The sequence below is a fragment of the Alligator mississippiensis genome, chromosome 14 (genome assembly GCF_030867095.1).
Source record: "Alligator mississippiensis isolate rAllMis1 chromosome 14, rAllMis1, whole genome shotgun sequence".
Lineage (NCBI taxonomy): Eukaryota > Metazoa > Chordata > Crocodylia > Alligatoridae > Alligator > Alligator mississippiensis.
This window is the reverse complement of record NC_081837.1, coordinates 32,933,334-32,961,095: the sequence shown is the minus strand read 5'-3', so window position 1 is coordinate 32,961,095 and position 27,762 is coordinate 32,933,334. Positions and strand designations below refer to the sequence as shown.

Sequence of the window (27,762 nt, the reverse complement as noted above, 5' to 3'; positions counted from 1 at the left end):
GATGTGGCTGGACAAATTACCTTTGATTATAGTCTTTGATCTGAAAGAGACTAGCAATCTTGATTTTAAAAAAAATTCTGCCACTGCTATTCCTACACAAAACGAGTGGCAAGGAAAGATGTTGAAGAAATTTTAGAAGAAAAAGTGACTAATAACTGCATATGTCTTACTATATGTGCATAGAGAATATTAGGATGCAATCCATTACCAAATATTACAGGTTTTTTTGGATATTTATAACCAAATCATCTTTTGGTAACCCTCCTGTAGCTTCCTAAGCAGAATGGGTCCACTTAAGGAAGAAACTGTGTCTTGTGTTAGTAGTTGAAAAATTAGGGATAGCTTCTCTTTGGAAAAAAAAAATGATTCCCCAAACTGGAGGAATGTTCTACATGATGTGGGAGATTTGTTGTTATGGGGATGAAGAAATCGCAAGTACATAGGCAGCCAGACAGAGGACAAACATGCTTGACTATATTGTTACCATTTATCTACTGCATTACTCAATCCACTCACCTACTTATATTTGAGTATTTTTATATGAATCAATATAATAGACTTGGGTTTTGTTAAAGAATAAAGAATTGTTGTTTTGTTCAAGAAAAGCCCTGCCAGTACCATACTCTGGAAGAGCTAGGCTGATTCATCCTCTGACCTATTAATACTTTGCTGAATAGATTACACTTGACTCTGTCATCTCTCAGACAAGAAGTCCATTTTTGTATGTGCTAATATTGCATTTTTGGTACTTGTATGTTAATGATTTGTAAAATTGCTTATACTTCCTAAATAAACAGTTTAAAAAAAAAAAAAGAGAGAAATAGAGAAATGGAGACAGAGCCGTAATTTCTCCTCTTTTCCTCATATTTGCATGTTTTTGTCTTAAAAGCAAGATAAAACAACTAAGGACCATTTACAGCTGATTCTTTCTTATTGCACCAAAAAGAAAAATTGTAAACACAAAGTGAAGGTTGACGTGGTGTCTTGTTCTCTTCCAGAACACTTTCAATCGCACTCAACCTCTGAAAGTCAGGAAGTGAAGAGGTAAAGTAAATGCCAATGCAAACAATTTGGCACGCTTTGATCAGTGACTCACCATGCACACAGAATATACTGACACTCTTCTTTGCAGACTGTGCCCATCAGGCATGGATTGAAGCAATAAGTTGCTAGACTTCACACTAAAATAAACTTGTGCTTAGATGAGCTATGTTGAACAAGAAGTATCTACGTACATGCGTCACTCACAGTGAGCCTTCTTCCCCTTCCCCCCCCCAAAAAAACCCCCGAACAAACCAACCCAACACCCTATGTTTTACAACCTTTTTACTTCCCCTTAAAGCTTGCTCGTCCATCTGTGGCATGTCTCATGATACAAAACCTCCACAATGTGTAATCAAAAGGAATTTTGCCAGAAAAGCTGTAAAATGTATCACTTTTTTATGGGGGTAACTTCACGAGCCTTCACCTGCTAGGCATACACAGTGATCTGGCAGGTTACTTCAGAAGGGACAGCAAGATACAATAGTAAGATCCCATTCTAAATTTCTTACCAAGCTGGAATTGGACTTTAATACCAAATCAGTTTCCCTCCCATATTTTCCTGCAATTAAGCCCTTCACTCCAAAAGGTAGGCTGATGCCTACAGATCCTCAGCTCCTACCAGGCTTGAGTTTCGGACTAAGGAGTTCCTAGGACTAGGAGAAAATTGCTCAGCTACTCGAGTTGTGGATAAGTCAAGATTCCAGAAGATCACCCTGGAGAGATCCTCTGTGTATATTACATCTCAAGCTCTGTCTGGCCCTAGCCAGACTCCAAATCTGCTGAATATATGAAATATGCCTCCCTGCTAATTGCATCCAGTGCTGACACTCTACTTACTGGTCAGGAGGTACCACTCCCAATTTTGCCTTCCCATTTGCAGTTACTCTATCAACATATCTAGCATAGATGGTGGGATTGAGGCAAGCACACAAGTCACTTAGAAACTTTTGAACACCCTTGACAGAATTGTATTTCCCTTTCTGTGTCTAAATAGTACTTTTCCAGCTATGGGCATCATGGCTCTGGCACTTGCATGCAGGCTGAGATTCTTTTTCACTACGGCTCTGTGAGCATGCATGTACAGATGGATATGTGGAATCAGAAGGAAGCAAACGAATAAGCCTGAAGGTATGTGGCTTAACAAGATGGATATTGCCTTAGATGGAAATGGCTGCTGATTTCAGTCCTGAGCTTTTCCTGCCAATGGGCAAGAAGCTTTCCTGCTGTTCTCTTCCCAAACTTCTGAAGATGCAATGAGAGAGAGAGGCCAAAACCACCAGACCATTGAGACTATAGACCGAGGTTAAAATCATACACACTTTACAATGCTTCGACTGATCAGCTGTCGGACAGCTTCACTCTGCATGGGAGGAGAGTTGTGGCCCCATGGCCACCATTTTTACTCAATGCACAATTAATTTATGCAATAGGCAAGGATTTCTTAGGGTGATACCTTTTAATGGACCAACTATGTAGTTGGAGAGCTGTCAGCTACAGCATGGGGGACCAGCAAAAGCCTGCGTCAGTGAGGGGACATGCAGTGTTCCTGGACCCCAGCAGGCATTCACATCCTGCTCCTGGGGTCACTGATGCCATGACTTTTTTTTTCTACCGCAACTACATAGCTGGTCCAATAGAACAGATTACCCTAAGAAAGCCTTGCCTCTCATCATTTCTGAACCATCAGGGGTACAGCATCACTCCTACGTTACCAGTGCATCTATGAATTTCTGGGGGAAAGGGGTGTTATTTTAAAAAAAACTAAAATATTACATTTAAGAAAAGCCCCCAGCTGCATGGATTTATAAACCCACGATGCTGCCACACCTTGAAGTCTGCCCAGTTCTCATCCCTGCACCTCCACAACATACAGAAGAACTAGAGGAGACAGAGGAGGGCAGCAAGGATGATTAGCAGTACAGAGGGCTTCCGTATACGAGAAACCAGGCACCAGGCCTCTGTTCAGTTTAGAGAAGAGACGTTTGAGGGGGAATGTGAGAAGGGTTTACAAAACACTAAATGGTGAAGAGAAACTCAGTAGGGAGTTATTATCAAGTCTCTCACCAGACAAGACCTGGGGGTCCCAAGGTAAAACCATGTTTAAAATGAACATAAGGCAGCTCTTCTTCACCCAGTGTGTCATTAAAGGCCACCAGAGATGGTGGAAGCTGACAGCTCAGCCCGGTGCACAGAGGGACGGGACCAGCGGTGCTAGGGTGGCCATCACAGAGGACAGTCCGGTTGTCCGCTGTCCTCTATTGATATGAAACTGGATGCCTTTACGTGCTTGATTTGTCTCTCGGAAGAGATCCTCGGCGTATGTTGCATCTCAAGCTCCCTCTGGGCCTAGCCAGGCTCCAAATGTGCCGAATACGTGAAACATGCCTCCCTTGCCCGTCTCGAGTCAAGGCACGCGGGTCACTCAAAGAGACACACAGAGGACATCAAGGCGCCGGGTTTCATATCCGCAGAGGAGCAGAAAATAGGCATGTCCTCTATGATAGCCACCCTAACAGGCGAAACCTTTTATTTTTGCTATGACCGTGGGAAAGTTTTGCCACCCCGCGGGGAAGGGGCAGGCTCGCTGTGCAGCTGGCGGCTGCTGAATCACAACTGCCTGGCCCTTAAATGCTGGAGGCTGCGAGTGAGGGCGACAGGGCGAAACCCCCAGGTCAGGTCTAGCTGCACGAGCCTGGGCTGACCCCGTGCGAGCTCCCGGCGCGGCGCGGCGCGGAGCAGTTCCCCTCCGGGCCGCGCAGGGGGCGCTGTGGCGCGGCGGCTGCCCACGGCTCGGCGCCGCGGCTTGTCTTGGCGCGCGCGTGCGTTTGGCGCGCGGCGGCGGGGGCCTGCAGCCCGGCCGGGGCGGCATGTCGGCGGCGGCGGCGGGGCCCGTGGCGCAGGGCCTCAAGGAGGCGCTGGTGGAGACGCTGACCGGCATCCTGTGCCCCGTGCAGGCTGTGCGCGCCGCGGCCGAGGAGCAGGTGAAGGTGCTGGAGGTGACCGAGGGTGAGTGCGGGGCCCCGGCCCGGCCCTTTGTGCGGCGGGCGGAGCGACATGGCCGAGCCTCCCCCTGCTCCGGGCGCCTCCAGGAGCTTTGGCTGGACGGCGACGGGGCCGGGCCGCGCCCCTGCGGCGATGAGACGCGTCCCCGAGGCGGGGGCAGGGCTGAGGGGCGCAGCCCCCGCGACGAAACTGCCTCCGTGCTGCCCGGCAATGGGGACGGGGCTCCCCCTTCAGCCGCCCTCCTCTGCCGGCCTGGCCCGGCCCCGCGAGCCGCACGCCGGGGAGAGCCGACCCCACAAAGGAGCCGGCTTCCTCCGGTGCAGCCACGCTTTCAAACCCGCTTCCGCCTGCTTCAGCAGCCCCAAAGGGCTTTGGGTGCGCGCTTGCCCCTTCGTTTTGACCGATACCTTTTCGCTTTGCAGTTTTTCTCTTGCAGCTTTATCCCGTTGTCCTTGGGAAACTCGCACGCCGACCGTATTGGAAGAAAAGTGTGCGTTTGACGCACGCCTTGGCAATATTTCTTTAAATAATAACTTGCGTTTAGTCCTACTCGGCATTGTAAGATCAGACGGTCTGGACTAAGTCGAGGCGGGCAGTTATTTCGGGTAGAAGGCCATTGCTTGACTTTTGGCAAGCCACCGAGGGCCGCACGGCAGTCAGCCAGGGGCAGATAAATATTAATTTTCTACATGTTTGGGGGGCTCCACGGGCCGGATAAAATGGATACTTTGCCCTCCCCTGGACTGGATACTAGACTAGGTCTTTATCGTGTAGAGATTATTGCCATGATGATTGGCATGTGCAAAGATGATATCAAACATGCTATAGTTCATCAAGCATATGAACATAAATACATTTCCTTTAAATGTCTTAATATAATGTGTATATGCCAGGAGGAAAAGGCAGGTGTATAAATGATATCTAGCCAAAAGACTAGATAAACAAATACTTGACCGTTGCTGACCTCTGTTTTGCCATGATGCCTGGTTCCCCCAGGCCATCTGCTGCTCAATGGTATTTGCAGGTCTTGTACAACTTGTGCTGAAGGAAGAGATGTTTCAGGAGGCAGCTGAGCAGGGGACAGTGTAAACTAGTGTGGCACCCACATACCTCGACTTTATCCTCCTTAGTGGTAGACCTGCTACACGTGGCTGACTGACTAGAGAGAGGCACCTCTTTCTGCTTCGCATCCTTAGTCCCAATGTTTTCTGGAGTTAATGTCTCATTGTGATACTAGATTTAAGTAGTCCATGGCTTAACAGCCAGAACTTTCTCTTCCTCCTGCTTGTACTGTATACCCCTCCCACTCTTTTCTTCTATTTTTCTCTTATATTTTGCTGCCTCCATTTTTTTGAGGGACCTGCCTTAGGCCAGCCTTAGCTTACCTACCAAGCGCTTCATTAGGCAATAAGTATCAGGCACAATGAGTATACCTGTTGGATTGAGCTCTGGGGGTGAGAGATGTTGCCTCCACTTTTTTTGAGCTAGGATGCCAGTCTGCTGATTAGCTTTGGGATGGTGTCAATGCAGCTTTTCCATGCTGACTGGTGGGGTTAGATTCTAGCTGAATGCTCTGAATATGCCACTGGCATCTAAATGTTGAATTTAAGGACTCATCTACTTTAAAAGCACCTAAATCCTTATAAGGACCTCGTTGTGTTTCTGTAAACACATTGCTTGTCCTGTCTGCAGCCTAGAAGAATGTAAAGATCTTTCCCTGCCTGTCATTTAACAGCGTTAACTAACTTAACCTCTGGTTGTAGAGATCAAAGTGTTCAGTGCTATGGGAAGAACTGATTGCCTATAATTAAAAAGATAATCTATGCTGATTTTCACCAATAAATTAAAAAAAAAATAAAAGAATCCTTCTGGGACTACAAAAATAAAAGAATCCACAATGTTGTGGGTCAACTTTTGGTGCAAATAGAACTTTTTTCAGAATTCTGAATAATTTGCACACAGTTTGAAATTAAAATAGGTTTATGTATAAACATATTTGCATTCTGTCATCTGGCTAGTAAAATCAGTATGTCCCATTCCTAGTCTTGGTTGAAAACTTTTGCTTTTTCCATTCTTAGACTAGCACACAAGTAAACTGCCTTCATAGATAGCGGTCACTTGACTGACCAGTTTTTGAACATCTGCAGCTCCCCCTCTTTGGAATCAGATGACCAACAAGCTTCTTAAAATAGTGGATTTTTATTTAGCATTCAGAACAAACCCTTTTGAAGGAAGAAGAAAATCTAGAACAATCTGAATTTGTTTCTTTCATGTAAAGTTCTGTTGTCACGTAATGGTGACCTAGGCAGGCTTCGCCTCTTCTGATACCCCTGTATCTGTCTGGTTTCCTTCTGCATCTGTGGCAGAGGTGTTAAGCGTGTTTTGCTCTTCAGAAGGTTCCTTCAAAAGTGGGAAGGGCTTTGTACGCTCTCCCACTCCCTCCCCCAACTCAGAATAGTTTCATTGTCTATCCATGGAACCCAGCTTTGGAGCAGAATGGTTCTAGCATTGTCCTTTACTGCTCTGCTAAGTGGTGATCCTGAGCAATCGGTTCTGTCCTCTGTGGTCAAAGACTTCTTATTTGACCCAGTGGATCTCGTACATAATTAATTAACCAGTAGTGCTCAACTTTTTTGGCCAGCACACCTGATGGACAGTGTCCAGGCCCTCCATGGGCCAGATCAGGATGGTGGTCCTAATCTGGCTGCGCAGAGGGGGTACTGGGCTCCAACCTGGCCCCAGGTTGGAGGAGGTGGGGAATGGGAGCAGGTATGGCCTGGCCTGGCAGGGAAAAGGGGCATGGTCCAGACCCAGCCTGCCCCCACAGAGAGAAGGGAGCTTAACCTGGCCCCAACCCTGCCCTGTAGGGGGAAGGGGTGTAGCCAGACCCCATTGAGCTGGGGGCATGAGGGGTGTGGCCTGGCCTCCTCCAGCTGAGGGGTGGGGGGAGAGGGTATGGCCTGGCCCCAACCTGATGTGCAGGAGTTGGGAATTTGGCAATGGGGTAGGGTGGTTGTATTCATTGCTACTGCTCCCCCTCTCAAATTTCCCAATCTGTGGGAAGTCCCACAGGCTGGATACCTATGACTCTGCAGGCCATGCTTGGCCCAGGGGCCAGAGGTTGAGCACCCCACAGTTAGATCACTGTTTAGCTCAGGTGTAAAAATCTGCAAAAAAAGTTTGCCAACTCTAGAATGTCTTGAGATTACTAGTGCCTTTTCATTGGTTATGTTACAGTTAATAATGATTTGTACTTGCATTCTTAACCAATCTTATCACATGTATTAATTAAAACAGAGGAGTTCTGTTTTAGGAGATGGCATATGCCCCAGTTAGGTCAGGCATTGTTTATGTAATAAAAATTTGTTTCAGATTTGCCTACCGCTTTTTACAAAAATATGGAGTGGAACAAGGATGTACTTCACAAATGCAAATAGTTAATTTAGCTAAGAAGCCTGTGCTCATATCTTGTTAGATGCAGTGCTTCAGAGAAACTCTAGCCTGTCACTACACACTTTACTATATATAGTAGTATATATATAATATATTAAGGACTGTAGGCAGCTGGTATTTCTAGTGACTTCTTAACCAAATATTTCCAGATAATGACACCTACTGAATTGATGGTAATCCTCATGTAAATCTCTTAAAAGAAAATATTTAGATGCTAAAACCAAGGTCACAAAACAAGCCTTTTAGAATTGAGATGGTGACTTATGAAAGAGATTTTCTTAGAATATTTGTGCGGATTGTAAAATCTAGGATGTACTTTATCTTGAATTGTGAAGTTATTTTTCCAACTACCATCTTGCCATTTTGGAAAAACAGAATATTCTTTGCATATAATTCTAGTAATTTGTTGTAATTCCATTATATAATGGAACTGGACTAGTGGAACTTGGTCGAACGTTCTAACCTTCAAAGTTAGACAAAGCTAAGAAAATATCTTGTAACAAACACAGGGAGCAGTCCCTACAAAATGAATAGAATGGGATTTAACACATGTTCATCTAACCTCTGTGACAGTTCTCAGATTGAGTATCACAGCTTAGGCCTTTAAGTAGAACATTGGTGCTTACCAAGCAATTTTTTCTTTGTTAGTATTATGAAACCTTTTTTTGGTTGTGGTGGTTTCATAGTTAATATTGTGTTCTGCTTTAGTGTTTTTAGCAGAGACTAAACTTTTTCCAAAAATAGTAAAGCCCCTTGTTCAGCAAGATCAAGGTCCTTGTACTTGATAACCACAAATGGAACACTTTGTGTCTTTGCGTGGATTCCATTTTCATCATGTGCATGTGTTTATTCATATGCAAGATTTGGTATCTTTTGATCAGCTGTGTCTGTTGAGACTATGACTAGGACATCCTTCTGTCCCTCTGCATCTGAAGGTAGGGCAGAGTAGTCTTGATTATGTGTTTGCTTTTAGTGCCCAGGTCACTGAGGCTGAACTCATTGTTGTCTGCCTGTTGCTCTGTCACTCTTTCATGGACTTGAACTTGACTGACGGACATTACTAGTGCCTCTGAACCCTCTCGTTCTAGTGGCCTACCCTGACAATGTGGAGGGTCTAAGGGTTTTTTTTCCCCTTGCTATGTAGGAGTTTCTCTTCTCCTCCCCCCCCCCCGGAAATGACCTTGATTCCCTTCACTAGTTATGCTCTTGATTAGACTACTCAGTGAATAGCACCTCTCAAGGGAATGGGGTTGGGAGGGGTGGGGGCAAAGAATAACCTGGAAAGAAGGTAAAGCCTCAGGCACAAAAGTAACATCTGCTCCAGTACCACCATATCACAACTCCATACCTTTCTGACTTCCTGGGAAGGATTTTATACCCTTGAGACATTGAATTTTCTGCTGTCTAGAGGAAGATGTTACTTGACATTGTTTGTTCTAATCTAAGTAGATCAACACTTCACTAAACTAGTCCTAAAGATTTCTGAAGACCTATGGCATATTTCAGTTTCTCAACTTGCAGTTCTGAAATGAACAGAAGAGAGGCCCATAATCGTTTTGGACACTTGATTTGTTTCTGATTCCTGATTTCTTGCTGGTGTCTACAGTGCAGGAGAAGTCCAACCAGAAGGATATGCCTGAAGACCTAAATGTTCTTTATTTCTTAGCTAGTGAGACCTGTTCTTTGGATTCTCTGTAACCACAGATAGCAAAGTAATAATTCGTAGTTGCTAAATAAACTAGACGTGGGATCGATGTTGATGTTTAACAAGTTCTCACAGGATGTGAGGACTGAATTGAATTCTTGTTATTTCAGAGGCAGGTGCTAGCCAAATGGTCCCCCCCAAACCTTCCTGGATGCAGTCTTCCTGACCACAACCGTTATCATAAATGAGCATTCTTGCTCCAGTGTGCAGATTCTGATAAAAGATCTCTATCTGAAGGCCCAGACTTATTCAATTTGTACAGACCAGTTGTTGCCTGAAAGGACTACACTGATCCATGGATCCACTTAACTACTTGTTACCAGGAGAACAATTTAAAAGACAGCCGGGCTGGCAGGGTCACACACTCGGGGTATGGATAGGCATTCAGTTAGAGTGCCAAAAATATCTAATGCCTTAGAAACATGGTGAAGAAGGCCATAAAAGTGTTCCAGCCCCCTGGCTAGCGAGCTACCCAGGTGTAAGCTCTCTAGCCAGGGGTGATTAGACAGCTGCACCTTGGCCTTCTCCACTTTCAAGGGAGCCTGATTATTTACAGCCTGCCCTCTTCCCTACCTGGGAAGGGGGCAGAATGTCAATGATCAGTTTGTCAAGGGTGGTTCCCCCCTCTCCTGGTCGTGTCTGTCCCCTCTCCTTTCCCCCCCCCCCCGGCGCGCGCACATACATAGTCCTGGGTAGACCTGGGACTGTGCAATGGCAGTGATCTTGTGTTTCCAAGGGGACAGTTCGAGCCACAGAGTAATGCTTATGTCCCTTTGGTGGTTATGGGAGATCTGGAGCCCTGGAAGGGGAAGGGAACTGTTTGCACTGTTCACCTTGTTCCAGGTTTTTCTGCGTTGGCTTGAACTGTGAGGGAACATCACCTACCCCTTGCATGGTTCTGGAAAGCTGTGTTACCACTTGAACCATATCAGGGCTCTCTAGGACTGTTTATACAGCAGGGAGAATGTCTGCTGCACATGAACAGTTCTAGGGGTACCTGGAGCTGTTTTGGCAGTGGGCGGGAGAGGAGATGGAGAAGGGAGAGAGAGACAGTGTGTGAACAGTCCTGGAGTTTGAGGAGGGGGGTGGAGGGGTGTTCATGCAGCAGTGGGAATAGGTGTTGGAGCTTGAACAATCCAATTTCATTTTACTGTCTGGATGAATTGGTTTGTTGGTGTGAAGAACATTTTATGTTTTTACATTTGTGTATCATGCCCATGGCAGCCACTTTCTACGGTAGGCATACTGATTGGAAAACCAGTTTCTGTTATTTAGGATTTTCAGGTTTGCTAACTTCTTTTTTTAAGCAGGATACGGTTCTTCCCTTCCAATTTTTGATGCTACTTAGACATTTGTGTTTGGTGGTTTAGTATCCTTGTTTCTGTAGCTTATTTCCAGTCAGCTTCTCTCATTTCCTTGATCTGCCACCTTCACTTCTATACTTACTTTTGCCAGTACAGGGTTTAACTTTTTCCCCTTGTTTTTACCATGGCATACTGTATTCTGTACTGATTAATATGCAGTCCTTTAGAAGAAGGTAAAATGTACTGTGATTCATCTGATCATTTGTCCACTTCTTGGGACAAGTGAAAACTGTCTTCTGCCTCCAGTCCATGATTTCTTTATACCCTGCTGTGTCAGATCAGATCCATGCTTAGTCTATATAGCTGCAAGTAGTTAGTGTTCATGAATTGATCCCATTAATGTGGGGTCAAGAGTAGAAATTTCTTTCCAGTTCTCATCTGACATTTTCTGGATCTCTTCCAGTATAGCGTAAACATTGCCCTTCTGCAAAGGAGAGCCCCCTGAGGATCAAGACTCACTCCTGGGCATATGGTGTTCACTGAGGCTAACTGATGGAGCCTACACTTGGATGAAGGCCAGTTATGCAGTTTTTTCTATTAGCTGCTATGTCTTTGGTTCAAAAAGTATTCTTGTAAACACTTAAAGTATCCAAGATATGCTATTAGCCAGAATGATTCCATAGTTCTGCCAAGAGCTCCCAAAGCACAGGTTGATTTCTCTTGAATGTGAAGCTCCTTTTGCTGAAGACACCATCTACTGTAGTCATATAAAAAAACCTGTAAGTGGTGTCTCATACTTTGGTCTGCTGGGCTTATTGCTGCCATTCTTAAAACTTTTAGTTTGTTTTTAATTTAAAAAACAAAAAGGCTGGTAGGGCAGCAGAATAGTGGATACAGACCTGATGGGTACAAATGCTAATTAAGGTATCAGTAAATGTTAAGATCCCTCAGTAACTATTGTGATCAAATGTGTACTGGGATGGGGTCTGTCATAGATTCCTCCATGAAATGGTAGGTTCAAGCCCATTTTACTTAGTTAACATTATTTTCAATTTCATAGTCAAGGTTGTATTTCCTTTTTCTATAAAATGAAATTCCATAAAACGTTTCCATCATAAATATTATAACAGTTCTGTAACTGCATGAACTACTTTGACAGACTTAAATATTTAGAGCAGTTCAGGATTTTGAAGCTGTTAAAGATTACTTATCTTGAAATGTAAGGGCTGGAGTTTTGGTGTTTTTTGATCGCCTACGAGTACTTGAAGTTGCTTGAACATAATAAATCTCTAAAAACATAAATGTGAGCTACTTGGGAAGGGAAAACTTGAGAAGGGGAGAGGCAGCATGGAGCAGTGCATTGTGGGATGTCAGGAGGACTGACCTGATCTGTCACAGAGAACTTGGTGTTCAAAATAACGCTTAATTTTTTTTTCCAGGTACACTTTTGAACGGTTCCAGGTAGATTCAAACCAGTTCAACAGGCTTGTATGTCCGTCCACTTAAAGTGTTATGCATGCTCATGCCCTCCGTGTTTCCATGTCTGCATCACTTCTTTCTGGGTATCCCACAGTTCCCTACCCAGGACTTTTGAGTAACAGTGAATTAATATTTGAGGTGTTGCCAAACACGAGGTACCTTTTGGCAGCTAACCAGTGGTTCACCTTTGCCCTGAAAAATGTTTTGACTTGGGATATTGCTGGTTTCAGAATAACAGTCCACCTTATACTTGGCAAAGCTGAAGTAGTCCAGTCAGAAAGTGACTGCTGCTTTCTATGAAAACTTGGACTGATTAAAAACAGCACATATTTTGACATCAGATTGGATAGTTTCTTGTAATTCAGTGAGAGAAGGTAGTGTTTCTTGAATCTTTAAGTTTAAGTTTTGTTTTTAATGCAGCTTTGGTCCTGAAGAACTCCATGCCATTAACATACAAAACACCATAGCTCTGTTGCTTTGCAATTATCTCTTTATTCTCATGGACACTCCCACTGCCTCGTCGAGAATCTTGCTTTCAGAAGTTATTTTTTGGAGGGCTCTTTTATGTGGTCCTCTGGACTATTTTGTACAATTTTATGAATCTTTCAAGTTGTGACCTTTTTGGTTAACCCTAAAAAGTGCATTTGAGTAGGAGAAAGGTAGTGATGCTTTCGATCTTGCCCACCTGAGATTCAGTTCACAGCAGATTGCACAGATGTTGGTTGTGATTCTGCCTGCTTTTTGAGTTCTTTGGGCTTAGTCCAAGTAAACCTCTTTGCTGGACTCAAGACTCTTCTTTTTTTTTAATTTATTTTTATTTTTTTCCTTTCCTTCTCTTAAAGCTTGCCTTTCCTTGTGGTGGAAGAGGAGGGGACCTTAAATGGGCTCCTTTAGGCTGTTTAGATTTTCCTTGAGGAATAATAGCATTATTCTTAAATTGTTTTATGGTGCCTAAATAGTGCAGATATCTATCAGCTCATCTGTACTCATATGTTGTTTCTGGGTTCCCAGGAATCAGCTTCCCTATTTTCTATGAGTTGTCAGGATGTCCAGCTGTTTTAGCCCTCCATATGTTTTTCTTTTGAGAGCTGTGACTGATAGGGAAACACAGGGGCTTGGAACTACTTCTTCAGAGCAGAGTATCAGTAACATATGAGAACTGAGACATGTAGGTCTTTTGCTTTTAATCTTTTCTCTGAGTTCAGAGTCTTACCTAAAGCTTGGCACTTAGGCAATTTAGGCCTAACCAAACACTTTAGGCAAACCAAACTTATGCCAAGTGCGCTGCCTCTGGGGACTAAGTTTTCAAGCTGTTTTTTGTCTCCTTGAGATCCAGGGAGTCTTTTTCTTTTCTTTATCTACAGGTGTATCCACAATATTTTTGTGTTTGCCAAACTATTCTCATGAATGTGCCACGGGGTGGAAGTAGGCTGTGAAAGAGAGAAACGCAGTCATCTTGTAAATGTGGTTGAAGACTGGCTATCTGAAGCCATTTTCTGCCTTCCTCTCACGTGTAGGGTGAACTCGATACCAGAATTTGATTCTAGCAAATTGCAGACAGAAGGTATTGAATACTAAAAAAAGCATTAGTCATTTAAGATGCTTGTAGGTAGTATGGTCAACCACTTAAAATGGGCAGATGGCATTAGCCATTTATCAGTTCTCATGATATTTATTATGAAAGCCATTTCTTAAGGTGAATTAAGCAGGCTAGCTAATTTGTGTGGAAACAGCCTGTGTGCAGCTGTTTGAATCTTATTGGACTCATCTGCACCTCAGTTGCCTTTGTGTCCAGACTGAGACAGGTTTGCATACGTCACCTTGTGCCTTCAGGCATGTTGCAGAAATGGGAATATCAGCGTGATGCCGCTCTCAAGCCCTCTGTCTCCCTTGTGCATAAGAGCTGCTGCCAGGGGTGAACAGAGGAGCAGCCTTCTATTGTCTGCTGGCTTGAGCACAGGTTTGCAGCAACTTTGTAGCTTTCTGGCTGTACCTACAGCCTTCATAGCACTATATTTTTGTAGTTCTACAAATGTGTGTCTGTCTATGGCTAGGCTAGCAGCCTAGAAATTGGTAGGACATGATCAGTTTGTGATTTACCAAACACGCCCACCCTGTGGCTTAGACAGATACCTCATCACAAATGCTAACCTGGAAGGTCAACAGTTTGTAGTTCCTTAGAACTCTGGCAGACATGACGGGCATTTATACACGTACTGCTCTGGCACACTGGAAATGCAGTGAGTTGGAGCAGACTCGATTAATCGTTGCTGCAGAGCACGCAAACTGACGCGCCTGGTGCTGTCGCATGCATTTGTATAAATGGCAAAATGGGCGTCAGCACTAAGAAAACAACAGCAGTGTGCTTTGAAACTAAAACACTTTTGATGCATTTTAGTTCAAAAGCGTACCACTGCCATTTTCTCAGCCATTTATACAAATGTATGCAACACAGCGCTGCATTGCACGCATGTGTACAGATACCCTACATTTGTCAATGAAAGTTGATAGCAGATGAAACACAAATAGAGATATTGGAGGATAGTGGAGGAATCTTCCTCAGGCAGGGGGTGGGCAGGGGGTGAGGGATGGAGGAAGAGTTTTGTTTTTTTCTGTATTTGGATGCAAACAGCATTTGGGAAGCACGGTAGGGCTATATGGGGCTTAGGTAGAAAAGTGGTAGTTGCAGGATGGGGAGCTGGAGTGCTCATGTTCTGGTGGGGTGTTTGTGGAATCTACTGCCGCTCCCTATCTGTGGGTTGCTTGTTTGTTGCAAGTGCCTCTGAGCCTTTTGGATGTGGTCAGATATAATCAAATATACAAACAAACAGCAATTGATAAACTTTGAAACAGCAATGACTTTGTCATGGAAGCTTTTCTGCCACAAAACTGACGTTTGCGCAGGTCTGAGAGACTCTTCTCCTCCCCTAGTGTGCTCCCGCACAGAGCTGCAGGGGCTGAGCACAGTTATTTCCTCAGTGCTTTCTTCTGGGATTTCTTGTGTCACTAGAGTGCCAGAAATGAAAGCAATGAGACTGTCTCCTGTGCCAAGTGATCCCTGTGGTGTGGTGTCCAAGTAGCTGCAGGAGAAGAAAAAAAGCAGCTTGAAGTGAATGCACAGAGACGGCAAGGACAGAAGAGAGAGAACACAGGTAGAAGAGGTCAGGCCTAGTGGCAAGGGCAGAAGAGCCTGCAGAGAGGGCATGCTTCCTTCCAGTGCTTGAATTAAACCTGCAGGATTCCTGGGGTTCAGAATTCCTCTTCTGTCTAGAACAGTGGTGCTACCTTTTTTGGCTGGTGGGGCCAGATGGGCAGTATCCAGGCTATCTGTGAGTCGGACCCGGCTAGTGGTCCTGACCTGGGAAGGGGCAGTAATGGCAGGGACCCATCCGGCTGTGTGGAGCGGGGCGCAGGACATCCCTGCTCCAACTTGGCCCTGCAAGGGGCAGGAATGGGGTGTGCCTCACTCCCAGCCAGTCCTGCAGGGGAAAGGGGGCTTGATCTGGCCCCACAGGGAGGTGGAAGGGGGCTCAAGCCAGCCCCAACCTGGCCCCAGGAAGCAAAGCGGGTGTGGCCTAGCTTTATCCATCCCAGGGCAGGGGGTGGCCCAGCTCCACCCTGCAAATTCTCAGGGTTTGGGAATTTGGCAGCAGGGGAGGGTGACCATTTTTATTGCTGCTTCCCTGCTGCCAAATTTTCCAATCCATGGGGAACTCCACAGGCTGGGTACGCACCTATGGCTCTGCATCCCTGATCTAGAAAATAGTTGTGATGTATTAACAGGAGTGTCTTATGTAAGACACGGGAGTAATTTTTTTCACTTCTCACCAGCAGTTGGGGTAGATTTATACAGTTTTGATACTGCACTGGAAGAAAATTTTATGGGCAAAACGGAAAGAATGTACAGGAGAGCAACAAGAGGAAGTTTTAGAAAACAACACGGGTGGGAATGTGGAAGGAAGTAGGTTGTTTCAAGAAGACTATGATATTTTGTGCTCTTTGACTGATGTTGGGAGGGATAAGAAAGAAATCTGGTTAATTTTCAGCAGAAAAAAACACACAGGTTGGATACTAAGGAAGATTTTCCAGTTATTCAGCAGGGCTGATTAAACGCTGAAATAGCTGTGTAGGGAAGTTGTGGAATTGTCATATCTTTAAGAACAGGTCATAAAAAATGCATGTTAAAGGAAACCTAGAGAGAGGTAGTTGCAGTGTTGGTCTGAAGTCAGTTATCTCAGGAAACCTGAGCATACTTAGTTATATTTCCATGATGGGTGGACTTGGATGACTTTTTGTAATTCCTTGTAGCCCTATAAGCCTTATATTCCTTTTAGCCCAATTATAGCCCTATGAAGAGAATGGCAGAACCACTGTTTCTTTTCTTTGCAGATCTGCTTTAAGTATTTTAGAAGATATGAAAATATCAACCATGCAAAATTAGTCTGTTCACTAGTTAACAGATTTATCTAGAATGGCTACTGGTTCTCTGCTATATTTTCTGCACAGCTGAACTGAATTGTATCCCCCATATCTCTTCACTGAGTGACCAGCAGGTGTTTCATGAATTATACTCTGAAAAACTATTCTGTAGCTCAGCTTCTTGTTCATAATTCTTCTGGGCAGGGACTCATTCAGTGTCACTGACTGTACTCAGTTCTGTGTTGAACATTTGTAAATGTTGTTAAAATTTGTAACATGCTTTTTATTCATGGTTGTTTACTTATTGGTAAAACTACTTCCAGAAAGTTCTGTGTGACAGTGAATGAAGTTATTGGAAGGGGGAAGAGTATGTACTGGGAACATATAGGAGAAATTAGATGTCTGTAATGGAGAAAGGTTACCCTGTAGGGCTGTCTTACTTACACAAGTGATGCCACCAGTAGTATGCCTTCCAGAAGGTGTGGGCTAGTATCTAGCCTAGTTTTCTATTCTTGGCATGAATTTCTTCATAACAATGCTACTAATATCCTTGGTCTCATGTAGCTATCTTTTTTTTTTTTTCTTTTTCTTTCTTTTTTCCAGAATTTGGTGTTCATTTAGCAGAACTGACAGTAGATCCCCAGGGAGCTCTGGCTATTCGTCAGGTGAGTCTTCCCAAGCATGCTCTAAGTGGTCCTGTAGGATCAGCACATGGTTTGGGAGTTTCTGTGCATCTTGTAACTGTTTCTATCCTCTTTAGGAAGTTTTAAATGTCTTGGGTAATAACTACTTGTGGATTCCCCTTGATTAAAATTAGCTGCGTGCCTGTTGCTTTTACTAGGTGTGAGTTCTAAAGGCTTGGTGATCATTCACTTTTCTTTTTTAATTAATAGAGCCTGGGATGGCATGGAAATCTGTCTAGACTAGTGCTTGGCAATAAGCATATTGAATTTTAGTGCCTGATCTTGGAAGTCTCTTTCCTTGTTTGTGCCCTTGCGACAAGGTATCTTAGCAGAATTCACAGATTTGTTGGCATCTGGTAGGGCCACACCATGAGCACTTCTGCTGTAGCCTCAAACTTGCAAACTCTGGGCTGTGAAATGTCCACGTAGTACTTGCGCTATCCCAGTCCCTTATCTTGGAAGTTAAGCATGCTAAATTTGTCAGCATTCTCCATTGCGATGGCTCACCTATTGAGATGCCATTATTATGGAATTTGTGCTTTGTTTGTTTGTTTGTTTGTTTGTTTGTTTATTTAGGTACAGTGAAAATCAGTGGTGTTTTTCAACACGTGCATGCATGCACATTGCTTTATACTTTATTATCTTTAGGTTTGTGGAAGCAACAGCTTTTTATAGTCTGATGAAATTAGAACACTGGGCTAAGCCACTGAAATTTTTGAGCCTTTTTAGCATAATGCTTATTTTGCAGATTGAGGAGGGAAGAAAGATGGCAAAAGGTTTAGGAATTAAGGTGGATAAAGGTGGTATCAAACAGTTCTCTGTATAGTGTCCCTTGGGCTGTCAGAGCACAGTGAATGACTATAGATTTTACTTTTCACTGCATTGTAGGTTTATGTCTTTCACATCCAGCCTCTCATTTTGGCCAACTACATTCCCTCCTTAAGAGGGATTAGTCTGGAATACTTGAACAGTCCTGCAGCTATTGCCTTCTGTTTTTTTCATGTTCTTTCTTTCTTCTTACAGCTAGCATCTGTCATTTTGAAACAATATGTGGAAACTCACTGGTGTTCCCACTCAGACAAGTTTAGGCCTCCAGAAACTACCGAAAGGGTAAGACTAATCTTTTAATACCAAAGTGATTTTATGTTGTTTGTCTGTCTGTCATTGACATACTTTTACCACTGAAACTAGGTTTCGTATTTCATGGTGCGTAGGTTCACCCCATTTCTTTTTTTTTCAATGCAGAAAGTCAGGATTTTGATAGGCACGGTGTACAAGTCGACCCACAGTTTATTCAGAGTTAAGAACAAATGGTAATAGGCATGATTAGCATAATCGGCGCTGGTCGCCATGGGTTACATGCAATTAGCAATCAGTACAGGTCAGGGGCCATCAATCAAACAATTGCTGCCATGAATTGCTAATCAGCAGTGATTACTACTGGCCATTAGCACCAGTCACTGCATCTTGCAGTCACAAAACATTTAAAAACCCTTCATCTAAAATTCTCTCATTTAATAATAATAATTGTTAAAAATCCCTCATTTAATTAATTTAGACTATTAAACAGTTTCTCCCAATCTGAATGGTTAGAAATCTGATCATTGTATGGAAGGGGGAATTGAATGTTTTGGTGTCGTCTTCCTCTGTTTGATCTTCTTTGCACCACAGAATATCATCCTCTTCGCCATCCTAGAATAACTGATCCCGCATTTTTTTGAATGAACATGAAATGGTTTCGGGCTTAATGTCCCTCCAAGCTGTAATAATCCACTGGCACGCAGTTTGCTAAGGAGGCTGCTCGCATATTTCCAGCTTTTGTATATGAATGTTGGCTACTCATCATCCAGGTCTGCCACTTGATGTGAATGCAGTCTTTGAATAGCTTGTTTAAGCACACATCCGGTGGTTGAACAATGGATGTTAGCCCTCTGGGATGGACCACTAAGTCTGTTTTACTTTGCTATGGACTCTTTTTCAAACTGCTGCAGAGGTGGGTCCTAAACCTGTCCCACACGAGCATCGACTTTGGTTTTAACAGCATGCCAGGGCACATGTTCTATACTTGCTATATCCAAATGTGAACGTCTTCCTCATCTATCCAGCCTTTTGAGTGAACATGAATAACAATGCCAGAGGGGAATTTTTCTTTCATGGGGAATGTTTCATCCTTTTGAAGATGATGATTAGTTGTAGTTTTGTCCCATCAGCCATGTAGGCAAGAATTACAGTGAAGTTGGTTTTCTCATGGCTTGTAGTCTTCAGCAGTACACTTCTAGCGCCAGTGACGTCCATGGTTCGGCTTGTTGGCATATCAAAACATATGGGTGTTTCATCCATGTTCTCAATTTGGCTCAGATTTGTAATTATTTTTCTTTCAGAGGTTCAACACATAGCTCTGGAACTAGGCTATCTTAGTATCTCTGCGATACTTTCATTCCCTGGTGCAGAGAGAAAATTGCTTTTTATAAACTGGAAACACCAGGTTGGGTTGCTGGTACAGTCTTTCAATCCTTTCTCCGTAGTCCATATCTTGCCTTGCAGTCAGATAATGTTTCTTGTTAAGATTCTGCCAGACTGCCACTGATCATTGATCCATTTGGCAAGGTATCTTTGTAATTCTGGCCACATGCATTACTTTCTGCAGTCTGCACACTTCTCACGTGGCATCTTCTCTGTGTTGTCGATGTTTTTCACCACAGACATCTAATTTCTCCCATACATTTCACGAATCAATTTCTCATTTGCACCAAACTGACAGGCTGCAGAACAGTTGTTAGTACCAAAAGCAAAGTTGACCAGTCTGGTCTTGAACTTGGCATCATATTTCATTTAATTTGGTGGCATCCTGAGTACCAGTAATTAAATTTGGTCTTCACTAAAATAGTGCTGGTAATTTAGTGTGACCATACCTCTGATAATTAGTGGCATCATTCTTCCTGTAATTAGTGCAGGTAATGCGACTGCCTCATGCGTTCACTAAGCTAGTGGTTAGTCGGCAGCAATTTTTTGATGTGGCACCTTGTATAAATCAAGGGGTGGTTTGTTTTTGGGTTTTTTTTTTAAACACAAAAATCGAGCTTCAAAACCTGACGTATACACTGTGAAATATACAACAATTACAAAATTACTGTATTTTGGGATGAAGGTTTTACTTGAGCTGTCCTGTGTTTAATGTATATAGCTGGTCCTGTTAAGCTTTCCTGACACTTCTCAGTAAAATAATCTGTTTTCAGTTGTTTATAATATTGCCAAGATGTTACCAGTATGGGCTGAAATATTTTTTTCCCAAGAAATTCAGTAAGGATGTTTTTAGCTATTTTGAAGAACAAAGTAGACTGTTAATAAAAATAAATAAATAAATCATGAGACTTCTGTTGAGCGGCATTACCTCCTTGTGTTTGAAGTAGAACTTGAAACTAGGTAAGGGAGAGAGCCCTGTATGAGGGATGTTTTTGCTAATCCCTAAAAGTCCACTTAAATTTTACAAAGCAAGTCTTTGGAAGATTATAGCTTTCATATGCTCAGTAGAAATACCTTCTATTTTTAACAATTAACCTCCACAAATTTCTTCCTTTTGGAGTGTGTTCTATTCCCTTATTACTCATAGTATTGACAAAACTGCAGAGGTACCTTGGCATAACTTCCTCCAGGTTGTGGTTATAGGGGTAAATTTGAACTTTCTCTGTAATGATAGCTCTAGTCTAGGATGGGACTTAATCCTCCTGTTGGCTCTGAGGCAAGGTGGAGGAAGAAGTTACTTGAACTTGAATGTGGAAGGGAGTACAGGCAGAATAGGAGTGGGAAGAGAAAGAAGTAGTTTGAGAGAACAGAGAGAAATTGTGACGTGGTAGAAGGCTAGGACAAGGAGTGGTGAAAAAGTGAGGAGGGGCAACAGGCCAATTAACTTACTGGGGAACCTTTGAGATTTACACAAGAAGTTTGGTGGGAGGGAGCAATTGGAATTAGGAACCAGGGGGAAGATGGTTTGAGGGAGGAATAAAACTGAGTGTTAGTTTGGCAAACACTGGGAATAATAGGATAGTGATAAGGAAGATCTGAGATTAGGTATGGCATTTGGATGGGAGAGTGGAAGGTGGTTGATGGGTATAAGGTGGAGAGCGATTAGGTTCAGAGGCAGGAGAGTTCTGGGATTGGTTGGATAAAACTTGAGCTGTGTTAATAAAGGTGGGGGATGAACTGGGGTAGTTTAAAATGGAACAGGTAGGAAGGGGGCAGAACTTTGCAGGGAACAGGCAAAGTCACTAGGTTTACCTCTTTTTTTTTTTTTTTTTTTTTTCCTGCCGTAGACAAACCTCAATGAGTTTCGAAGCGTCTTGCATCCCTATCTCTACTGCTGCCATCAATTGCTGTTAGTTCTGTCCTTGAAACTCCTTTCACCTGGTGTTAGTGCTAGGATCCTGGGCCTTGGTAATTTCAAGGCTGGTGCTTGAGGCAAGATTGCTGAGTAACAAAGTAAAAAGTCTTAACCAGTTATGAACAATTTAGAGTAGGCTACTTCTGCAGAGATAATGGCTAGTGTCGCTTGCATGATTTATATGACTTCTCGCCTTGCCAACAGGCATCCGCAGTGGCGTATAGCGTGCTTTTTGTAACAGAGTAAGTTATCTGTAACGAAAGACAAAAATATTGTATATTCTTCTTTCTCTCTTGGTGTTAAGGAGAGTCAAATTTTATATGCAAAATATTTATTAGTTGCACGTATTGCACCACTGTTTGAAATTCTCTTGCTAAGTAACTTTATTTTCTGCAGGCAAAAGTTGCCATTAGGGAGCTGCTACCCAACGGGCTGAGAGAGTCGATCAGCAAAGTACGTTCAAGTGTTGCCTATGCAGTTTCAGCTATAGCCCATTGGGACTGGCCTGAAGCCTGGCCAGAGCTGTTCAATCTGTTGATGGAAATGCTGGTTAGCGGGGATGTGAATGCAGTCCATGGAGCTATGAGAGTGCTTACAGGTATGTGACACTCGGGTAGTTACCTTGGTTTTCCCTTGACTTTATTTGTTCACTTTCCTGTTTCCTGAGATAGATGAACCTGGAACTTGCCATCTCTCTGCTGCAAGGATTAAAGCCTGGATCTAAGTTGCTAAATTTCCTTGCTTGAATGGATATCATTAAGGTAGAGGGCTTGTATTGGTCACATGCTACCTGTTCTGTAAGTTAAGGTTGATAAGGATCTTCCATTATAACACCCTGTTTTCACATACTGTAACTTATAGCTTGGCATTTTTTCTATTTTTTCTTGGCCAACAGATGGGATTTCTTTTTAATATAGATGAAAGTTTTGTTTTAAAATATCTTAGCAGAAGGATGACACTTGCTAGCTCAGTGGTTTTCTATAAAGAAACTTTTCTCACAAATCTTATAATTTTAAATTGTAATTAAGGCATGAACTTTATCTACAAACAACTACAAACCCTAGAAAATGTTCCATTCTAATCTTCTACCAGGCATGAATATGGGCGTGTGTGGAATATTGCGCACACAAAATACAATTTTTGAAAAACCCCACTACTAGCTCTAGAAAGTGAAACTCCAATATCAAAAAAGACAAAAATAATCCCAAACCCTTTGGTCATTATTCTTCTGACCCAGGCTATTTAAAGTTATAATAAAAATCAGTGCGTTTGTTTTCCCTCTGGGTAAAATGCAATGCTGAGGTCAGAATCTTATGTATAAAGTGAGTGCTTACACTTGACCATTTACCAAACAGACCTTCAACACCTGAAGCATGTTAGCTGTCAGTATTGTCAGTGTGCTGCAGCTGTCTAATCGAAAAATTGCCGACTATCATTCTTTCACTGTTGTCTATAATTAACCAATAATAAACATCTCTATGGTTAGAATTTAACTGGATTGGAATGAGAACCGGGAGCATACTTAAATGTATAGGAAATCTTCTTATGTGTTTGCTATTCCTAGAGTTTACCCGGGAAGTGACAGACACACAGATGCCTCTCGTCGCTCCTGTTATTCTTCCTGAAATGTATAAAATTTTCACAATGGCAGAGGTATGAAAAAAGACCCCTTTGTCTTCACTTTCCCAGTGTGCTTGCTGGCATAATGTGTTGTAGGCTGAGGACTCTGTCCACTACTCTGTCTAAGACTGTTGTAGGTGTAGCTAGAAATTATATGTGAAAGTGTGCTGAATGTGTTAAGAGGACTTCTCAGAGAAGGAACAAATGGATTGCAAGGGGTATTTGCACTTCCTTTCTATTTTTCTCTTGTATAAAAGATTCCAAGTTCATTTGCCAATAATAAGTAATTTGCTAGGGCCTTGCTTTCAAATTCAGACTTTGCTTTTAGAAGAGCTAGTTACTGAATTGTGCTAAATTGACTAGCGCATGTTTCATGGCAGCTTGTGAAATGCTCTCGATATCAATATTTCTCTTGTCATACTTGAAACATATTACATGTTTCCTTCTAGGTTTATGGTATTCGCACAAGATCACGTGCAGTGGAGATCTTCACCACATGTGCCCATATGATCTGTAACATGGAAGAGCTAGAGAAAGTAAGAGCTGAATTTGAAGTTTGTGAATTTAGTGTGTATGTTATAGGAAACGAGTTTCTGAGCAAATGTAAAACAGATGCGATTGGAAACAGGAAGTTTAGATTCAGCCCTGCTATTCTGGGGAGGAAGCACTGTATTGTCCATTTATTTTGGCTGTCAGTTTTGAAGTAAACTGCACCTCAGACCCTCCCTGGTCTCTTGGTCCCTCCAAGGTCTCAGGCAGTCACCTGGCTGAGTGGACTCATGGAGTTGTCTCACTTTTGAAATGCAAAATTTAACTCTTGGCTATGGAGTCATAAGTCTCTATAAACAAACAGGTTCTGGTGTCTGAAATGTATATAATTATCCCTGAACAATATCAAGGGAAACTATAATTTCCCTTGATATATTATTATATATATATTAATTATTTTGCTTGATTTTGTTCAGTTTAGGGCCTATAATTTTGCTTTGCTCGCCACTGTTTAGAGCACAGCTTTTTGACTTTAGGAGAACAAGCTTTTTAAATACTGTATTTACTTGCATACCACACACTTTTTCCCAAAAAATTCAGCCCTCCAAAATTGGGGAGTGTACCTTAAGTAGAGAATCAGGATGAAATAGAGCAAGGAAACACGGACTTTTTTGGCTGTAGAGCCACCGAACTGGTGGAGGGTGAGTGAGCTGCTGCCTGTAGTCTGTAGTATCTTGGTAAGGCTTGTGGTATGGAAACAACACTTTCTTATTTACAGGAATTTATATAAAGAACTATTTACAGCAAAGAAGTAACAGTCTTACTACTGCCCTTGCAAAGGTCTGGGGCCTAGCCTTTTTGCTGTCCTGCCACACCAGGAAGTCCCTGCTGCCTAACCCAGGCTGTCTCATGGGATGCTACACTTCCTGAACTCTCTGTTTCCAGGAGGACTTACTCAGTCACACAGGCGTCCATGACTGGAAAAAATCTTTTTTTCCTACATTCTGCCTTCCAAAAACAAGGTGTGTATTTTATTTGGGGGCGTGTGGTATGCGGGAAAATACAGTATTCACCAGATGACTGAGCCCCTTAATTCTTAGGCTATCTGTTATTACTAAGACAGCAATAATTAACTGGGTAAGTTACGGTAGCTTTTAGGCTTTGAGAAACCCATCAGTTTGGCTTGAAGGATTGCTCAAAAAATGTACTTAAACTTGAGACTGCATGGACTTTGCGGTGCGCTGTCATTGTCACCAGCTTTTTTTTGCGGGGGGTGGGTAGGGTGCAGAACAGTATGGTTTGCTTTGCTGTCTTGGAGATTCAGGGTATGGATAGGCATTCAGTTTAAGTGCCAAACATTTCCAGTGCCATAAGCCTGGTGAGAAAGGGGCTGTGCAGGCATTCCAGCTCCTGTGTTGAGGGCTGCTCCTTGGTTTCCACTGCCCCAAAGGAAACGGTCATTGACAGCCTGCCCCCCCTGTAAGCCCTGGAAGTTGAAAGGCTGTTGGTGATCAGATGGTAGTTGCTAAAAAGCAGCAGCAGTCAAGGACAGCCCCTCCCCTATACAGTGATGATGGGGCTCAGGAAAACACCTCACTCCCCTCTCCTGGGAAGACCCCAGATGTTTGAAGCCATGGGGAATGCCCTGTCATCCCCATTTCTGCCACTTTACTTTCCAAGATCTGGAGAGACCCCTGTTCAAGAGGTAAGGGACATTGGTGGAACCATCTGAACTGTCCCAGGACTCTGGAAACATTTGTGGTGAAAGGAATTGGCACTGCTGCTTGAACAGTATTGGTACTATTCAGCTGCATCAGTGTCATCCCAGCAGAGGTCTCTGACAGTTCACTGCTGGACAGGCCATGAGGCAACCAGTTATCTTCTTTCCTCCTCCTCTCTTGGAGTGAGTGGGAAGGAAGAGAGGAAGACTCGGCCCTGAAAGAAGCAAGCATGCATTACAGGTGGTCTGAGAGAACTTCTTTCTCTTGAAGCTGCTGGTTTAAAGAGCTATATATATATTTTTTTTTTCTTTTTTTAAGGAACAGGTTGTTTTTGTTCTGCAGAAAACCCCTTGAATGCCTATATGCTATCTTATATTGTGCCAGAAAAAAGCATTTTTTCCTTGGCATAAATGTACCTGTCCATGGCTTCAGCTTTGTAAAGCTTCATGGGCGGTATGTAAATGTACTAGTTATTGTATCTGGAATTCACTTGTTCTTCTGTTGATTATGACTAGGGTGCAGCCAAAGTGTTGATTTTTCCTGTGGTGCAGCAGTTCACAGAGGCCTTTGTTCAGGCTCTTCAGATGCCTGATGGGCCTACGTCAGACAGTGGATTTAAGATGGAGGTCTTAAAGGTAAGCTGGTTAAGAGTGTTAGACTACAGAAATGTTTATACACGATCTTTTGACAGTTGTAATCTTATGGTAGAAAACCCTTGAGCTGATTGCTCCCTCTGGCATCTCGTGTTATGTGAAAGGGTTGCGAACAGACTTTAAAAACGAATCAACAAACTTTTAAAAATTGATTCTTCTTTAAAGGAGAAAAAAAGTGGGGAAACTATGGCTTTTTCCTTGCAGGCTGTTGGTTATAGCCTGCAAGGGGCTGCCTGGGACTGGTTGGGGGGCTCCCATGCCCCACACCCCTGCCCCTCACACTCACCCCTTGCCCCACACCCTGAGGGGCTGGGGCTTGGGGGTAGGGGACAACAGGTTGGGAGCAAGGGGCACTGGGTTGAGACTGGCTGTCGATGTTTACAAATGGGTTCTGGTACAAAAAAGGTTGCGAACCACTGGCCTTAGAGCATAGTGCAGCACTCGGGAATTGGAAAGCTGAAAACCACTGAACCTGGTTCAGATCTGTTGTTTCCTGGGCTCAGGGGCTGAGAACGTTGAAGGTCAGGGTGTTTAGACATTATGGTCAGTGCTGTGCCCTATCAAGTTGGCTGTTTGGAGAATTAGTAGAGAGATAAGTTGCTAAAAACAAATGTCAAAGGGCTTTGTCAGTGAGCAGTTCAGTCCCTCTGGACTTAGGCTTTCCACAGCATGTTGGCGTTCTTGCTGTAGAATTTGATCCCATTCCGCTGTGTACTAAGTATGGGCTTCATTACAGTAAATACTCACCGGCTTTCTTCTGCACACCCCACTACTCTGTCCCAGCATGCTGTTGATCAGTTGCACTTTCGGGAACAGTGGTGACAAATTTGGTATTGTCCTCAAATAGTGTATGCTGCCAAGGAAGAGAGGGAGCAGAGTAGGATTATAGGGGATTCTGCAGAACAGAACTGTTGCACTGATACTCTTTCAGTCCTACTTCTCTACTGCAAAATGCTATTTTTCATCAATTTAATGAAAATCAAAGCTAACAGAAAAAACCTGAACTGGTATTTAAGTGAATGGACAGTCTTATAATAAATTATTTTCAGTAAGTTAATGAATTATAACTGGCAATAGTAATTATTCATGACGGGATTGGCAGATCAAATGGCAGGGGAATTGAACGATCTTTCCATTAGATTGAAAGTGACATTAGATTATTTGTGTGTAAATTCCTTTTGAATATCATTTTGTGCATTAGGTCATGGATAGAAAAGTGTAGTTACACAGGATAGGAGGGAAAGAAGAGTGGTTTAAAAAAAGTTGAAGAATATATTGAGGGGGAGGAGGGAGGACATGTTAAAGAGATGTAAGGTACAGTTTAAAATGTCATCAAACAAAAATAATCCTGCCTCCTTTAAAGTTGCCAATCCATGGGCATAAAAAGTTCCCAGGACCAGATAATAATTTTGCTTGTTCAGGGCTTCAATATTGATTGTTGTCTGCAAACTGAAACTGCTGGGGGAGGGGGAGGTAAGCTTGACTCACCCCTACAAAAGTGCAAACATGAATGAAATATTTCTGAGAGAACTGGCAATGTCGATATATTTATTCTGACTTTTTAATCTGATACATTGCTTGAATGTTCATTTGTAATTGTTCTTTTGTCTTGTTTTCCAGGCTGTGACAGCACTAGTGAAGAACTATCCTAAGCACATGGTTTCCTCTATGCAGCAGGTCCTTCCTATTGTTTGGAATACCCTTACGGAAAGTGCAGCCTTATACCCTTTAAAATGAGTGGTGTAAATTAGAATCAAAGAAAATCCTTGTGGCCTCTCATAATAGGAAGCTACTATATATAGAGATCTCTT

At 43.0% G+C, this 27,762-nt stretch overlaps 1 protein-coding gene across 1 annotated transcript in view; it reads left to right on the top strand.

Annotated features, from left to right (window-relative positions):
• Positions 1–3,880: 3,880 nt before the first annotated feature.
• The window catches only part of IPO9 (importin 9), a 56,633-nt gene continuing 32,751 nt past the window's right edge, over positions 3,881–27,762 (top strand). Inside the window, exons 1-8 of the mRNA XM_006277983.4 lie at positions 3,881–4,050; positions 17,011–17,072; positions 18,114–18,200; positions 21,865–22,066; positions 23,033–23,121; positions 23,538–23,624; positions 25,814–25,933; positions 27,572–27,672. Of these exons, the coding sequence (XP_006278045.3) occupies positions 3,912–4,050; positions 17,011–17,072; positions 18,114–18,200; positions 21,865–22,066; positions 23,033–23,121; positions 23,538–23,624; positions 25,814–25,933; positions 27,572–27,672 (887 nt within the window). The 5' untranslated portion in view covers positions 3,881–3,911. The remainder of the gene's footprint in view (positions 4,051–17,010; positions 17,073–18,113; positions 18,201–21,864; positions 22,067–23,032; positions 23,122–23,537; positions 23,625–25,813; positions 25,934–27,571; positions 27,673–27,762) is intronic.